Source organism: Pangasianodon hypophthalmus, chromosome 15 (genome assembly GCF_027358585.1).
Source record: "Pangasianodon hypophthalmus isolate fPanHyp1 chromosome 15, fPanHyp1.pri, whole genome shotgun sequence".
NCBI classification, from domain to species: domain Eukaryota; kingdom Metazoa; phylum Chordata; class Actinopteri; order Siluriformes; family Pangasiidae; genus Pangasianodon; species Pangasianodon hypophthalmus.
In genome coordinates, this window is record NC_069724.1 from 6,552,807 (window position 1) to 6,570,843 (window position 18,037).

At 35.8% G+C, this 18,037-nt stretch overlaps 2 protein-coding genes across 2 annotated transcripts; both read left to right on the forward strand.

The window, feature by feature from the left end:
* Nucleotides 1–3,725: 3,725 nt before the first annotated feature.
* Nucleotides 3,726–8,682, forward strand: havcr2 (hepatitis A virus cellular receptor 2). Its single transcript, XM_026938913.3, is given in 7 exon segments — nucleotides 3,726–3,944; nucleotides 4,070–4,408; nucleotides 4,617–4,676; nucleotides 5,324–5,376; nucleotides 5,461–5,545; nucleotides 8,044–8,093; nucleotides 8,095–8,682. Coding segments are annotated over 7 exon segments (681 nt in total). The 5' UTR covers nucleotides 3,726–3,898; the 3' UTR covers nucleotides 8,143–8,682.
* A 1,261-nt stretch (nucleotides 8,683–9,943) lies between these two features.
* havcr1 (hepatitis A virus cellular receptor 1) lies at nucleotides 9,944–16,004 on the forward strand. Its single transcript, XM_026938829.3, has 7 exons — nucleotides 9,944–10,062; nucleotides 10,702–11,043; nucleotides 14,388–14,486; nucleotides 14,676–14,728; nucleotides 14,814–14,904; nucleotides 14,992–15,028; nucleotides 15,635–16,004. Exons 1-7 carry the CDS (start codon nucleotides 10,008–10,010, stop codon nucleotides 15,765–15,767), a joined length of 810 nt encoding a protein of 269 aa, XP_026794630.1. The 5' UTR covers nucleotides 9,944–10,007; the 3' UTR covers nucleotides 15,768–16,004.
* Nucleotides 16,005–18,037: the final 2,033 nt, after the last annotated feature.

Genomic DNA, 18,037 nt, shown 5'->3' on the forward strand with positions numbered 1-18,037 from the left:
TACTCCCTAAGGTTTTTAAAATATATATATATTGACCAATAACTAGCATTCGAGCTCCTAACAGTTACGTTTTCTCAATAGAGAGAAGGTGAGCAAGTAAGAAATTCACATATAAAAAGTAAAATTAACATTAATTTAATGATATTATGTACTGTTATTGTGTTTACATGTCACCAACACTTATTCCATGGCTGTGAGAGACATTGCAATTATTAGATTCCAAGTATGTGTTTCATCTTAAGGATTAAAATGGTAGGATGAAGGTAGCTTCAATATGTGACAATCCTGAATTTAGATCAGGAGCACGAAGCAATTATGTAGAATTTATAATGCATAGGCTTAAGGATGGCTTGATATACTGATGATGGCACTTGAAGTATGATTGAAATGAGCCTAGCATGATGACGAGTATACTTGAGAGTCCATTTAATCACAGCTGTGTATCATTCATAAGGGTGCTAGTGAATGTATCTCATTATATTAAGCATTAAAATAAAGGTAATAAAGGTAGAAGGAGAGACTGAAAAAGAGAGAGAGAGAGTGTGTGTGTGAGAGAAAGTGTGTGTGTGTGTGTGTGTGTGAGAGAGAGAGAGAGAGAGAGAAAGAGAGAGAGAGCTCTTTCATTTATTTTACACTAGTATGCCTAGTACATGGCACGTATACCTAAAATTGCATACACACACCTTACAGTAGATTTAAATAGATTGAATAAGCCCTGAAGCATCAGCTGAATAAAAAAATAACACAAATTTGTATTTTGTTCTACAGTAAAGTGAAAACATTTATTTTGCCTATGAGAGTGAAGGAGAAAGGAGTGATGCAGTGATGCATCTTAAAAAGGCATCTTAAAGGTGCTATATTAAAGAATCAATGTTCATACACTGTGTATTAGTTCTAAACAAAAATGTCTGTGGAAAAAGCTTCATAAAAACCATAACTCTAACTGTTACATGAAGGAAAATGAGATGTTGCTAAATTATGGTCGATATATCTGAGAGTATCAAACTACTCTAAATGAAATTGCTAAGATGAACATGAGTTATCCTCAAAAGAAGAAGGTAGTAGAGGTGATGGCTCCTTTTACAAGGATCTGTACTACACTCAAGTAGTTCAATTTCTCTTCTACTACATTCTAAAAGAAAGAAACTAGAGGAATATCTTCAAATTTTGAATCCATATTTCCTACATGTGGACAAGGTTCCTGAATAGGTTAGTTAGGCACTACTAACTGCTCGGTGTCTCCTGAGACCAGGAGTTCCAGTTGAACAGAATTCCCCTTCCCAAAGATGTCTATGCATGGCCAATACCATAATTTGCCATCTTCGTACTTAATCCAGTGAGCTCTTGGAAGTTGTGCTTTCCCAATGTTTAGTCATTCAAGGGTTAGGAAGCACTGTAATAATGCAAGTAATAGTTCAAGTAGTAAAAAGAATGAATTCCTTCTTGTAACTGAACCTCACTAGGGATTCATCAGTGTTTGGGTGAAATGCTCACAGACCTCATTGCACTAAGACTAATATTCTGTAGTCCATTTTCTCTGCTCACAACACAAAAAAACACAGCTCTGTTGTTACTGGAGTCTTAAACATAGCTCCTTGGGGAAATAGCTAAACTAATTCTGGACAGGTATACAAAAAATTTTCTGCCACTTCATGGCACAGTCTGCCGATTTATTGGATTTCTTATCTTGGCAATACACCTGGTAACACCTTCTGTTCACAGATATCACTTCCATAAACTCAGCAGGACAAGATTTTCCCTCAAACATGTATAATGTAGACTTATATCCTCCTTTCTGAGGCCTAGACAATATTGTTAGGTAGTATGCATAATTATTAATTTACAGCACTGTTTGACGCTCAATTCTGATTCTGATGCTGATTCATTTTCTTTAACAGAAGCTTGGACAGTAGTTCCAGCTGCAAGGGTTATATTAATGTGCTTGTTCTAATATGTTATGATTTCTATAGTACACAGGGACTTGGATGATAGATGCTCCACCCAAACAGTTTTTAAAACATGTGTAATTAGAGAATGTTGAAGTTTTCTTTAAGGAGATATTCATTTAGCATTTTCCAATAACATAATGTTATTGGAAAATAATCAACTTCAGGATGGTAACAGTAACTCCACTTCACATCAGGCTTCATTACGCTGTTAATTACTTCTCAATAACCATGTAATGTTTCATTCCTTACTTAACTGGACTTGTAAGATAAATGGATGTTTTCTCTTAGTCATAAAAATGGTGTGGTCGTATAAAATCTGTGAATTTGAGTTTCTGTGGTGAGAGATGGTCAAAGGTGTAACCAACTTAGTGATTTCTAAAGCTGCTGTAAATCGAATCAAATCAGAAAATCAAATCAGAAGAAATTAGTCATAATGACCATCATTGTTTCATGAAAAGACAAATAACTTTCACCAATAACTGGTACTACCACTTCCCCTTAATATGAAATCCAACAGGGCTTGGCCATTATAAAGACTCTTCAGCCTGTTGGCTATTTTCAAGATTAGAAACAGCATACATCTTCATAACTGCTTGTTCATTTCATCATCATCAAGGACAGTGCCTATAGATGACTGATGCCATGCAGCTTTACAAGGACAGTAAGGTGGTGTAAGCAGGTCTATGGACTTGAAATATGCTCAGAAAACAATTACCCTGAGCTGTGCCGGCTTATTTATCTGGTCTGATCCACTTTATACTTACTGGTATGAAAAATGTGATGCAGAAGAATTTCCCTGGGTGAAATGAGCTCAAGTGGTAATTTTGCCGTCTGACCTCATGAGGAATGTGGTGTCAGTAGATTCAGCAGAGTCTCTCATGCACAGATAAGACGGTGGAAAAACAGGTCAAGCAGATGGCAGTGTTTGAAGTATTTACTTTTTACTATATGCTACTACTTGTAGTTGTATGCAGTGTGCAAAATATTTATTGGGCATATCTAAGATATCTAACACTTTATAGTCTCCATATTGTTTTCACCTCTCTGTGAGCTTTGCCTTTTATGGAGGGTTTTTTTTTTTGGCATCACTAAATGTAAATCAGCTCTGCCATGGGTGCACTTGATAATTTACACATGATTGGCATTTATCAGCATGCAGACACGAGTATGAAGAAAATCAGCATTACCAAAATGTTTGTAAATCTGGCAAGAATTTCAGGTTGGGTTTGGCCTACATTTACACACAAGCTTACTGAAAGACTGAGGTTCTTTCTTTGTATTTGTTTAAAAAAAATTATTGTATTGAGTCAGGCTTCAAATGCGGTCAGACTTCCTGAAACACAATGTGGTTTTTTTTTATTTATAGTGTAGAAGGACCAATCAGGAGGGCCCATATCTTAATACTGCTATTTTATTGTAGTTATTAGATTATATTAATTATTATATTTAATTATAACTCCAATAAAGTTATCAAACGTGGGTGTAGCACCTTAAGGTAATAAATATATAAAATGTTACCCACCAGTTAATAAATAGTTTAATAAATAAAATAATAAATAAATGCACTGTGTTGAAGACAAAAAATGATCTACAATAAACAAGCTGACAACATGTTTCAGGCATTGTTAATGTTGTAATGTGTATTTACTGACTCTATCCCCAAATCCAAATCAGTTTACAGCTCTGATGTGTGGATGTGCCCTTTTAAGTACTGCATTATCCATTTACGAGAATATCATGTAAATAACACTTTGATTTATGCCACTATTAGTTAAACCTGCAAGTGGGATGAATAGCCAGTGCTACTCAAATGGCATGTCTAAATATATTTTAAAATCTTTCCTATTGGTGAACCACACTCATGGAAAACAGAAGTAGCTAGACTATTTCCAGATTGCAGCCCATTTGTCTGTAAGCAAGTGCTTCAAGAGATTGTACTGCTGCAGAAAATGCTGACTTCTGTGGTTCTAATTACATTAGACATCTTGGTTGTATGTAAGTACTGTACTTTTTTTTAAATTTTTTTTTTTACATGTAATCCATCTAGCAGCTACTTAAAGGTTAAGTCTAAATATCACAGGAGGTGAAGTCATGATGAATTCTCTGTGCTTTTTCTCTAGTGTGTGAAGGATCTATTTTGACGGTGGTAGGACTAGTTGGGGATATGGTTACTTTACCCTGTAAATATAATGTCAGTACTTATGGCATATCAAATGTTTGTTGGGGAAGAGATCAGTCCTGGTTCAACTGTGAACATATACTCATCGCCACTGATGGACTGACGGTAAACTACAGAGTGTCATACAGATACAGTTTACCCAGTAAACTCCAGCATGGGGATGTTTCACTCACTATCAAGGCAGCACAAAAAGCAGACACTGGATTTTACGTATGCCGTATCGAGATTCCAGGACTATTCAATGACCTCAGCTACAGTGTTTACCTAATCATTACAAACGGTGAGCACACCCCCAATAATATTTTGCATGACAAGTTTATGAACAACAGTTATTAAAATAATAGTTTTAACAGAACTAAAGCATATATCTGATTTCACTGCTCCATGACCACTCTACATTGTGCAAATGAAGTGTTACAGAATAAGCAGCCAATCTGATAATCCCTTTGGGTTGCCTAAATTCTTCTCTCTTTTTTTAATTTTCAAAGGACTAGACACATTCAACTTCACAAAATTATTCCCAACTTCTGCAGAGAAGCAAACAAAAGGTCAGTGAGAACATAGCACTTCATAACAACAGACAGATAATCCTCACTGTTTATTCTTTAACTGATACTAAGGCTAAGCATCACAGGCAAAAAGAGTAATTTTGCTGATTTTGTCAATTATCAAATTTCATATTAACTAACATGATTAAAAAAAAAAAGTCTGATTGTGCTTTTAGTTGACGATTTTTAGATTTTGGCTTATTTCCCATCTACTGTATATCTTTCCTAAATATTGAAAATTATTGATATAAATATATATCAATTTACCAATTCAAGACACATGACCTACATTTTGTGGCATTAAGCTTCCTTGTGGAAACAGACAGTAATGTAGTCCATGTAGAGACAACATAATAATTTGTGCTGAAATATAAACTTTTTCCAGGGATTCTGTTGGTTACTGACATTATGTTTAGTTTTCCATGTCTTTTCCCCTGGCCTTGAACAGAGAAATATCTACATAATTCCACTATGCATTCTAGACCACATTACAAATAATAATAAAAAAAATCAATTCAGCTTTATTATCTTCACTTACACATGCTAGTCATGTCATCAATATTCTGGTGCAGCTGTGTTATTCCCAGTGTACAGTATTTCTGAGACACACAGAGTGAATGAGATAAAAAACTATCAACTCATTTCAGAAGTCACTGTCAACTCGGGATACAGTTCAGCTGTACAGAAGACACATTCTGAGGTTTGTGTGAATATCTTTTCAATACTGCCCTTAATGAACCAAGACTTCAGGTTCTAATGAACTTGCTTTTTCTTGCTTATTTAGAATAGAGTGGAAACCTTTATCCTGACTGTACTGAGAGGGGGAGCCATTATATTCATCCCTGGTTTAATCCTGGCACTTATATGGAGTAAGTTTAAGTGTATATGAAAGAATGTGAAAATTTAAATGAGATATTTTAGGTATAGTTACGTATATGGACACTTATTAGAAATTTTGTTAACACTTTATTTTAAGGGTATATAGTGCCTTTATAACAAATACATAAGCACTGCATAAATCTTTAAACAAAGCAAAACTGGAGAATTACTGAAAGGTGTATTTCAAATGTAATGACGTGAAATCAGAGGTTTTATGTGACTTTGTCTTTTCATGAAAGAGAGAAGAGAGAACAGCCCTCAATTATGGGCCGACTGATTGAGATTATTATAATGTTTTTATAATTTTCTTGCATATTATTAGTTCATGAGAAAGTTATAGAATATGCAGTACATAGTGCTTCATGACAGGGTTATTAATGTAAACATGATTAAAACTTTAGTTTGAGGATGTTCAAATAAATGAATGTGGCTGGCATATGGGCTTCATAAATAATTAAAGCGGTATAGGAAAAATGTTTTATAAGAGTTTTGAATGTAAATTGACCTCTAGCACCGGATAAGCATTCAATTCCATGCTCCTATTAAAAGGTAAATACAGTAAATACACCTCCTATAGAAATTTCTTAATACAGTAAATAATACAGTTGAGGCCAAATGTTTACATACACCTAGACTAAAGACTTTCAAACTCAATTATAAATTTTTCACAACTGCACACATTTCATGTTACCATACATTCCCTGTGTTTATTAGGGTATCTAAAAAGCCTTTTCCAGCAAAACACCCCCACAACATGATACTGCCACCCCCATGCTTCACAGTTAGTATAGTGTTCTTTGGATTAAACGTCTTACCCTTTTGCCTCCATACATAATGCTGATCAACTTTGTTTCATGTGACCAGAGAGCAGATAATTGCTTCAGCAATCACTTTGTTGTTGTCTTGAGTTAAACCTTTCACATTAACGTTCTTTCATCCCTAGGAGTTAATTTGACCTGCGTGGTCCAGAGCATTTTAGATTTGCATACAGTTGTTTGTACAGATGCTTGTGGAACTTTCTGTTGTTTGGAAATTGCTTCTAAGGAGGACCTGGACTTGTGGAGGTCCACATTTGTTATTAATTTGTTATTTAATAGTCATTACATCAATTTCAGGAATCTTCCACACTGTTTAGAAAGACTGTCAATTTGGTGTGTGTAAACATTTGATCCACTGGAATTCTGATACGGTGAATTAAAGGTAAAATAAATATGGCTTTTATGTCATCTCACAGGTCTTGACATACCTTATATAAATCCTCTAGTATTGCTTTAAAAATGTTTATGCAGTGCTTATGGGTGTGCCATAAAGGTCCAAGGTAGGTCACATAAACTGTGTTCAAATACAATTATGATAAACTTGATAAAATATGATAAAATGACACTAAACAACAGCTGAGTCTCTTATGTAATCCCTTAAAATCCCAGGAGCTGTCTTACAAATTTCCATTATTCACTCTCAGAAATATGTACATACACTTCCTCTTTGGTTTTCCTGTAGTTTATTAATATCAGTCATACTAGTTACTGAATTGTATACTTTATGATTAATAATTGCATAATAAGATGAGATTTGGAGGGGTTAAACCCACCAGAGTTAACACATAAATAAATAAACAGCACATTTATCAAAAGAAGGCATTTAACCTTTAGATTTAACACTAACATTTTACATTAAGGCTTCCTTAAATTACATTATTTATCACCTTATTTAACATGAACAAACCATGAAATTCAGCATTAATGGTGTATTAATGCTAAAATAAATGCAATAAATAATACTAGTTTAAGAAACATGAGGGTTTAACTTATTTCTAAGCTTCTAAAATAAATATTGCAAGAGCCAGATATTCATGTTATATTGATATAAGATTATTTGACTAAGTCTTTTGGAATAATATTTTACTTTTTTTAATTTTTACAAATTACTTTGTGGCTCTTAAAATTAATGAATTTTAGTGACATTTTTTTAAATTGTCCATGTCCTGTTTATACAAGGTGTTTGATGATGACACATTATATGGCTAACTGTTGCGAAAGTACTGTATGAATGACAAATATAAGACAAATGCATTTTTTTTATGCATTTTCTCTCCCCTTGGCTCATGCTGATTACTACCTTTCTTTAGGAGGCAACAAGATTTACTGTGTAACGTTTTGCTCAACAATATTAAACAAGGGTTAACAAGATTAGCTTCTAAAAGTTGATTTTATTATTCAGAATTGCAGCATTTTTTGCATCATCAACTCTAATACCTGAAATCTTAATCTAATTAAAAGCTAAAACTGAGTATTACTCATCTGAAAAATCAAGAGAGTTATGTTTGTCAGGTTCCAGAGGTTGAACTGTGTGGAAATTTCCACATTTCCTTCTGCTGCATTGTGGTTTAATTTAGCTCTCAGACACTGTCTCTCTGGAACTGTGGAAGTGAAAAAGATGACTCATGAGGCACTTTGCTTGCTATGCACTAAAGTCTTTCTGCCCTTAGAACTGCGACGCTCCAGAAAACATGAAGACAGCAGTGAAATGGAAAATACCCCCAGACGCAACCACAGCAGCAGCATCTCCTCTCCCCACATGCCTGTAGCACATGTGGCTGCTCATTAGATATGATATGTTTCTGTGAAATATTATACCATTACACCAAAAATGGAATCTTTAATTTTTGCTTTTTTTCTCTGAGTGAACATCTAATTCTCGATCTAAAACTCCCTTTTTCTTCTTTCAGTCTAATGTGAGAGACTTTAAACATGTGACCAGTTTAAACAACAATCCTGATCCAAACTGAAACTTAATCTGTTTCCAGTTAAACCATCATTTCAGTTTTGTTTTGCTCTGACGTTGTGTAGATCTTCCTCTTTTTATCTAGTTTTGGTTTTTTTTTTGTTTTGGGGTTGTTGTATTTTTTTTTTGTTTTGGTGGTGGTGGTATATGTTTCTGTTGGATGGATGTTGTGCTACAGTCTTGCACTAGGTTTCAGCAAACAGCTTTATCTTATCAATGCCTTAATGGTCTTTCACTTCACTCCCGTGTGCTCTTAAGATTGTACCCTCAAGGTTCATGTATTCAATTCCAAACTGCTTCCACTGTATGTGCTAGAACAAAAATGAAAATATAAAGAAAAAAATACTACCACAGGGGTCTAAAATCTGTTTCTTATTTCATGTACACTCCAGTAACACACATGTGAAAGGGAAAAAAAAGAAAACACTAGCCTTAAAACACCAACAAAAAGCTTTCACCTCTTCATATATACATGGGAGTTCTTTAGATAGGTTCCTAGAGAGGGTCTACTTGGAATCCTCTGTGCATGGGAAACATCTGTTCTACATAGAAGTTCTACATGGAATCTTTAAGGGATCCCCCAGAGGAACCAGCCAAAGAACCTTAATTTTTCTAGGGACAGTACAACAGAGGGTTTGCCTTTCAGAGAGGACTCCAAGTAGAACCTGTTTAGGAAGCAAAGAATCTATTCAAAGAACCTGCTCTGTATGTGAAATCCAGATGTTCTATACAAAAACTTTAAAGTTTACTCCAGAGGAACAAGCCAAAGAAGGCTTAAGCATTCTAGATTTAAAGAGTATAGACTTCTTTCTTTAGGACATCACACTTGAATTGACCACGTAGCTCCTCTATATGTAATAATTTAACTATATCCAAATTAAATTATAATCAATCAATCAATCAATACATGCTTATATGAATAAACAAATGAATGAATGATGGATGTGGTCAAATTACTGCCTGTGTGGTTGTTCTCCCCATGTCCGTGTGGTTTTCCTCTAGGTTCTCCAGTTTCCTCCCAACTCCCAAATGCATTCTGGTAGGTGGATTGGCCACTCTATATTGCCCCTATGTGTGAATATGTGTGTGAATGTGTGTGTGTGTGAATGTGTGTGTGTGTGTGTGTATGGATGGTGCCCTGCAATGGACTGGCAGCCCATCTAGAGTGTATTGTCACCTCACACACAGTGTTCTCTGGAAATGCATCAGATCCATTGCGATCTTGACAAAAAAAAAAACAAAAAAAAAGCTTACTGAAGATGATTGAGATGAAAGATGGATCGATTTAATTGAAATTTTTAAAATTAGCCCAATACTGGCACCTAGTGTTGCATCACACATTACGATTATGAGGAGGAGGCTTCTGAATCTTACATTTTGGAAGTGTAAAAGAACTGAATTTTTAAACTATTTATTTTGTGTTCTTAGGAAAGTTTATTTTTTAAAATGATAATGTCACTTTCAGAAAGACTCAGTTCATGCAGCCATAATTCATTAGTAACCACAGAGCACCTTGTTTATCTAATCAAAAATGACACAGCATAGAAGGACATATGGTTTCCTATTACATCAGGCAGGAAGTCACATGCAGGTTCATTTAAATGTGCAACTCTCAAAAGAAAGAGGCGAGAAGTAAAGGAGTGTGTCAATCAGAGCCAAACTTTCACCATGAGTTGGGTATATTCTCAGATCTCCTCAGTCTGGCTCCTTCTCTGTCTCACAGGTAAGCAAAATTACCAAAAAGTTAATAGTTTTCAAAAGCAGATTTGTGTTATTGAGTTAAATGCTGTAACTGACTCATTTTAACTATTGTGGTCCGTATTCATACTATATTTTTAGAATCAGTTACATTACAAATATACTCTCTATAAACAGGATTAACTGTATCAGAGATTAGGAAGCAAAGTAAAAGGCAAGAATGGTAATTTCTATGGATGGTGTAACATAGCTGTTAAATCAAAATTTGTCTGATGTAGTGCAGCCATATTGCTCCTTAATTGCTTAAAACAGGGGTTCTCAAACTTTTTCACAGCCAGTGACCCCTTTACATGTATGCTGGTTATTGTTAAAGCTTTTTATTTCTGAACATTCCACACACAGGTCCAAATTGACATTATTTTCAGTTATTAAGGGTTAAACCCATTTAATGGATGGGTTGGATTAAACCCATTACACTCAAGTGACCCGTCAAACAGGGTAACAATGATAAGAATTTAATAATAAATACAATTTGGATGAAGGTGGATTATGATTAACATTACTGTAACAACATTTAAAAATCATGGACTCTTGGGGGTCCGTAGTTTGAGAACCACTGCTACACAATATCTAACTTAATGTTCCCCTCTGCAACCCTCTTTAGTCTGTCCATGCAGGAGCATTACTGTTAAAGGCATCAGTGGTCAGAACGTCACTCTGCCATGCAAGTATGACTATCGTTATCATGGGAAATGCGAGATATGTTGGATGAGGGGGGAAATTCCAATGTCAGGGTGTGGTAATGAAATCATTGCCACTGATGGAGATGAAGTGGTGAGGCGAACGTCACACAGATATCAGCTAGATGGAGAATTACAGAAAGGAGATGCATCTTTGACAATCCACAGCACCACGCAGAAAGACTCTGGAAGATATGGATGCCGTGTGCATGTACCTGGATTGTTCAATGATAAAAAAATCATAGTCGACTTAGTCATTATTAAAGGTACGTATCCACTAAAACAACCACAATTCTAATAGCTCAAGTTCACAATATAACTCATAAATGCTTCATTTGGAAATTACAGTGTAATTACAGAAATTTGCAATTATATTAGAAAGAGAAGTGCAACTTTGAGTTAGTGTCATTTGTAACAGTACTCTATTTGCTCAGCAACATTAACATCATGTGCTACTGGAGTGCCAGGAATACTACTTCCTCATGTAATCTAACAATAACACAATTATGAAACAATTCTATGCTATTTCTTTGGAATGATTAATGACACCATTGACATAACTTATCATCATGCTGACTACAGATTTAATCTTCGGCAGAAACTCTACTTAATTTGGGCAGCTTTAAAAATGAAAAAACGATTTCCTTGTTTTAGTAACAGCTCAAAAAGCTGTCTGTAGTAACAACTCCAAAATAACATTGTTACTGCTCAGTGGCCTTGAGCTTGTGCGCAACAAAACCAAAACAGGGCAGATAAAATTAGTCTAAGATTGAGTTTCTCAGAAATCTGTAATGCTAGACTAAAGAAAATAACACAAAATACTATGATAGGGGGTGACATATTATTGTATAAGCCTGAGGGTGTTTTCACACTCGGCTCGTCTCAACCAAATTAAGTGGATTCAGTGCTTTTCCTTCTCAATCTGGACCATATGTTAGTCCCCCAAAAAGCAAACCAAACTCAGCCCCTTTTGGGAGCTAGTATGAGTAAAGTTCTTTTCAAGTCCTCTTCATGATTTCATTTATTCATTTGTTGATAGACTGTGAATGCAAAGCACTCCTAGCTCATTTCTCAAAATAGTCACTTTTTCTATAACCTTTTGACCCCAAGCTTCCCCCTACATTGCTTATGTGATGTTACAGCATAGCTGAGCTCAAATATTTAAAACGTGGTGATACGAGGAATTGTGTGGTCAGAGGAGGAGACAATGGCTCTCCTTGACATTTGGAGTGAGGATTATATAAGAAACCAGTTAAGTGTTTTTACACTTCTCTGAAGAAATGAAAGTAAAGGGGCTCAACAGGACCCCAATATAATACTGATACAAGAAGATGAGACAAAGGTACAAGCAATTGAGACAGTCAGGGCAATGAGTTACCCACAAATCTCAGCGATTGTTGGTCTTAGTCCGAAAGGAACAGGTGTGAATGGGAAGTGGACTAAGGCCTCATAATATGTGAAGAGAGCTAGCAAGTGAGCCGAGTTCACTTTCAAGGCTAGGGACATTTTAGTCCAAGTTGGAATGCTCTAAAAGGCCCACAAGTTAACAGTACTCAGACCACCTCTAAAGATAGTGGTTCATTTTGTGCTTGTGGTTCATTTTGCTGTCTACTTTGATGTATGTGAAAACAAAGTGGTACCAGTCCACGTCACATTTGGTTTATGGCTAAATAAACTGAAACTTACTGTCATTACGTAGCTGCAGTTTTATGTCACCTTGCAGAAAAAAAACCAGAAAAAAATACTCTAATGGCTGCCAGTGTGGTCAGGTGGACACTCAATACAGCAGTGCTAGGTAGCAGCTGGTCTCTGAGTTCTAAGGAAGTGGTGTGTGGTGTGAACAAGTGTTCTGATAGCTCAGCAATGGAAAAACTTAGTTAGAAAAGGAACTGAGTCCTTTTTTGAGTCTAGTTTTATTGTGAACGCCAAAAATACGGAGGCTCCACTTTAACAGTATCGCTCAATTAAAACAATCCTTAGACTTTGGAGATGTAAATTATTATTATTATTATTATTATTATTATTATTATTATTATTTGTCTCTAATACCTATGTAGTTGAACATAAACTTAACATGGATGCAGTTTTACAGTTTTAGTTTTGGCTCACGTGAGTAATGGACAAACTGCTGACTCTTGTAAAAGAGTATTCTCTCTGTGTATTCTCTCTGTGTATCTCTGTGTATTCTCACCAGTGTATTAAATTTGTATAAACTGCTGGTTGTCCAATATTATTTTCTTTTTGATCATGTTTGTATCTACAAACTAACTACACAGGAACTGTTTATTTATTTTAAAGTGTAATTTTATGTATTTACACTTTAGTTGTGGCAGTTATATAACAGGTTATTAATGGTATTAGCCCATTTATACATTTGATTTTGTCAGATTAGCATTGTACAGCACAAATACTGTACATATACAGGTATATAAGTATATAAAAGTTACATTTTTAAGCCAAGATACTTGTTTACTTATAGAAGCCAAAAATGGCTTCAAAGCACATGTTTATTTACATAAAATGTGCAATTCTGTTGAATTCCCAATTCTGATTGGTCAGAAGGTGTCGATTAATTTTCTATAACAGCAGTTCTGACAGTAGTGCCAGCAAGACAAATCGCAGGTTGATTAATTATACATTATTATTTCTATACTAGCAACTTCCACACTTACAGACTTGTATGGCATGTACTTTACATAAACTGATTTAAAAAAATTAATCGTTGACATGGTGATGTTTCACACATTTATTTCGCGTTATTGGAAGGAGTCTCCAGTGTTAGCACACACTAACAGCCTATGCCATTTCTATATAACCTGACAACCTGATTTTTTTGGTTTTATTAATTTCAAGAGAGAGAAAACAGAGAGGTTAGTAAGATAATTGTTTATAGCTGCTATAGATGAGGACAGAAGATAAATTGTTTCTTGGATGTTCCATAACATTTAAAACTAACTATAAACAGAAAAAGTATGGTGTGTCGTTCTTTAATAAATGAAAATTGATATCATCTGCAATTTTCCATAGTATAAGAGGAACAAAACACTTCAGGATGTGCTGTTATAGGGACAAGAATGGATTATTATTGTCCTGTATGACCATGCACTGTCCTGTTTTATTCCTTATATTAAAAAAAAAAATCCTGCCAATCTCCACCCACTAGCCAGTCCTACCCTATCGTACAACAAGTTCCAGCTGTGGTACTAGCACAGGCTTCCTCTGAAACATGCATCTTTTCAAACTGCTGCTCCTGCTGCATCACAGGGCAGTGTAAGACACTAGAAAGAAAGTCTCCTCCACATACATGAGCTCACAGATGCCCACTATTGGCTAGAGTCGCTCTGATTGATAGGGGAGAGAGAGTATCCCATCCCTCTCACCCAGAGTGCACAAATCATTTTGCTCTCTTGTCTCCTGGCCATGGACGGCTCTGACATTGTCAGGATTCAAACCTGAGATGTCTTGAAGATAAGCAATCACTTTTCTGTTACTCCAGTCGGGGAGCCTGTGTAGCATGTATACTTAACGTGTGACTACACGGGTATTAGAGGCATTTAATATAGTACAAAAAAAGTAACAATTTCTCTTTCTTTTCTTTTTTCAAAAACAGAACCTTCAACAACTACTGAAGTAAATTCTTTATTACCAAGTCCCCCAGAGCTGGTAACACCGGATCCATTTGATCCAACGTACACTGAAACGACAAACGGTACAGCAAAATGCATAATGTCATGCCTTTCACTGTGACACTTCTATTTTACAGCTGCTTTTAATTATTTCCTGTATATTAAGTCTGTAAAATGCAATAATATAAAATCCAGAAAAATGGATCTGACAACACTTTATAATGTCACCTTTAATCCTTTTCTCTTTTGGTTACAAAAATGATGAACACCAGTCTCTAGCACAAGGCACTACTCTAACGACTCGACTCCAGAGGCTAATAAAACTGTAAGAATGCATGACTTCAGATAGAAATTCTGTATTATGTATATCATTGTTATTGTTACTAATTCTTAAGGTTCTTATTATTAAGGGGCAAGAACCAACAGATGATATACTTCCTGTAACTGTTGTATCGATCCTGCTGATTTTCCTGGTTTTTGGCACTGCCATTTATCTGATATGTGAGTACATAAATCTCACAATAAGCACCAATATTGTTCTTTCAACTTTGATCTAAAGTCCATGCTGAATGACTGTTCTCTCTTCAGGGAAGAAAAAAACAAGAACCAGGGAATCTTTAGAAACGTAAGTGAAAGGAAATTCATGTTCATTTGAGTCATATAGAAAGGCAAAAAGGTTATTCGATGAAAAGTAAGAATATTTTGCAATAAATTGTCAAGAACCAATCTGTAAAATTTGTACATTTTTTTAGATTTTTTTTTAGTATGTCAGCAGGAAGCTAACTTGTGTCAACTTTTGTACTGTACAAGCATTAATGCAGGAATTTATTTAAAGACGAACTGTCCCTATCATGGAAATCAAAGCCTGCCCACTACAAACTTTAGGACACTCACTAAAACTTTTAAAAGTGCCACAATGACAGCGAAAGTGTAACTCTGTGTAAAATGTACAGATTATCAACTTAAGAAATCAAATGCTGCTTATTACTTCACTAGTTATTATATTAAAAACAGCAGAGAGAATAAGCAGCAATATGCATAGAACATATTTCATTATTTTTGTGAGGTGGCCTTGCATTCAGGTAGAATTATCTTTTTTAGCTGTTGCCTGATCTAATTTACTTCCATTTGTGCCTCACTGCTTCACTGCTTCAGTGAAGTAAAACCATTTATAACTGAAAGTCAGTATGTAAAATATTTCTTACATGTGGTTCCAATTCTCTCCCACCAGAAACCAGATCTCTAACACCTCAGCCATCTACAGCAACTCAGACGTCAGCTTTGGTCTGAACATCAGGTCAATGGCTGTGGAGAACATCTACCAATTAGACACTGAGAATGAATATGAACAATGGTCAAGATAACTCAAGGAGCTTACATACTGTTCATTGTACTAGCTTTGAACTGGTTTTTACACTTTGGATAATTAAAAACTAACTTTTATGATCGTCTTTTCCACTTGAATCACTTTCTTTAGCCTACAGATATATACTGTAGTGCAATGGTCATTTGTAAATGTTATAGTTGTAAATTTGTAAATGTTGGTAATTTGTAAATGTTACAGTGTAAAAGACAAAGCAATAAATTTTCAACACCACAAATGTTTTGATTCTATTAATTCATTGTCCCAGTTTGATCCCTAGTGCCTTCTAGGCTAGTAATAATGTGCTGCAACTTGCTGTGATTAAATGATAAACAGACCAGCAGAAAATTCTTTATACAGAGAATACTGAACATCTAGGATGTTTCTGATTAGAACTACAGCACAGTAACAGAGCAATATGCTGAAGACAATTGGAAATTGTGTTCATGTGAAGAAAACTGGAAATTCTGTTCATGTGCCCTTGATTGCTCTGTAGCTCGCACAGTCTCCAACACTATGATCATATCTCTACAGAACAGCATGTCTGGCATTGCCCAGTAACAAACACTGCAGAACTTGACATAGGACAAGTTACAAACCGAAAAATCTTTCTTTAGGATGAAATTTGAACAAGTAAAAATTATGACTAACACAATTAAAGGTGCATTAGGCGAGATTAGTCAAGATCGGATCTCTAGCAGTTCAGTGTATTTTACTCTTTGTGCCCGCACACCATTCCTGCCCACGGACACAAAGCTCTACTCTCAGAGCCTACAGTGACTTTTAGAGTTCAACAAGAGTTAGCATTATCAAGGAATGCCAAGACACCTTCAAGCACACTGGGCCATTAAAATAACATAATTGGATGTTTCACAGTCTAGGGACCCTCTAGGGCAAATTTGAAGACCAACATAGGTATATGCAGCACACAACAGACGTAACGATAGACATAACACACAACAGGAAAGAAAAAGGAAAAAAAAGAAAAAGAAAAAAAGAAGAGGGATGAATTTGTCCCAAGTTATAACATAACAAACACACAAGTTTCGGCTCATACTGATCTATAAGAATGATCAAGAGTGACTTCACTGTCCTGTTTTTCTTTGTAATGAGCTCTCATGAGCTTTTAAGTTTCAGTGTTAGCATTGTTAGCAACTTTATCTACACACCAGCTAACATGCTGTGGAGTGAAGAAGCATTGTCATGTTACTGAGAAACAACAAACAACAATGTCCTCTATCTTGAAGAGTCCCCCATGGCAGAAGCCTAACTGACTGTTACAAAGTGCTGATACCTGAGACTCCTTCCATAAATGTTGAATAATTGTCTCCTTACAGACAGCTTCACTGTATCAACACTAATGCATTTTTATTTGTTACATAACAATTTACAAGTTACAAAACTTCTTCTGGTTTGTTCCCATTAATCCCCAGGCACTTGTAGGCCTGTTAATGTTCTAGTTGGAGTAATGGCCATTGTGCAGAATCTTCTAAGGTTTATACTCTACACTCCTGAGCTGCAGGTGATCCAGACCCCCCTACGCTCTGGACCAGATGAGCATCACTCCTGAGCTGCTGGTAATCCAGACCTCCCCCCCTCACCCTTCACTCTGGACCTGTCCACCGGTAATGCTTCATACTGCCACGAAGACGCTTCAGCTGTTTTCCATGGACTACACCAACACACATTGTACTCACACACACGCGCACTACAGTGTAAACCCATATGAGGATGAGTTCTCTGTTGAGTCTGGTTCCTCTCAAGGTTTCTTCCTATCACCATCTCAGGGAGTTTTTCCTTGCCACCGTCACCCTGCTTGCTCATCAGAGACGTCACACACACACACTTCACTTTACTTTTGTTTGTGTAAAGCTGCTTTGAGACAATGACCTTTGTAAAAAAGCACTATACAAATAAAAATGAATTGAATTGAATTGAATTATAAAACTGTACATGTTATTTGCTACAGGCCAAGGTATCAGGCTCATTTTATCAGTTAAACCTATCATATAGGTCACTTTGTAGGTATACATTTGCTAACTGTAGTCCATTTGTTATGCTATGCTTTGTAGAATTTGTCATCCCCCTCATCCATCGGTGGACAGGGACCACCACAGGACCACCACTAGTCTGATATTATCTGGAAGATGGATCAATCTCAGCACAATAGTGACACTGTGTATCAGACAGTGCAGCATTGTTGTGATTTTTAAGCACCTTAGGGTCAGTGCTGGGTTGAGAACAGGCATCCAACCAAAAATATCCATCCAG

Bases quoted from the DNA above. Each gene is read 5' to 3' on its own strand.
- havcr1 (XM_026938829.3), top strand. From the start codon at position 10,008: ATGAGTTGGGTATATTCTCAGATCTCCTCAGTCTGGCTCCTTCTCTGT. The intron at 11,044-14,387 runs GTACGTATCCAC...TTTCAAAAACAG, and splicing joins CGACTTAGTCATTATTAAAG to AACCTTCAACAACTACTGAA. The intron at 15,029-15,634 runs GTAAGTGAAAGG...CTCTCCCACCAG, and splicing joins ACCAGGGAATCTTTAGAAAC to AAACCAGATCTCTAACACCT.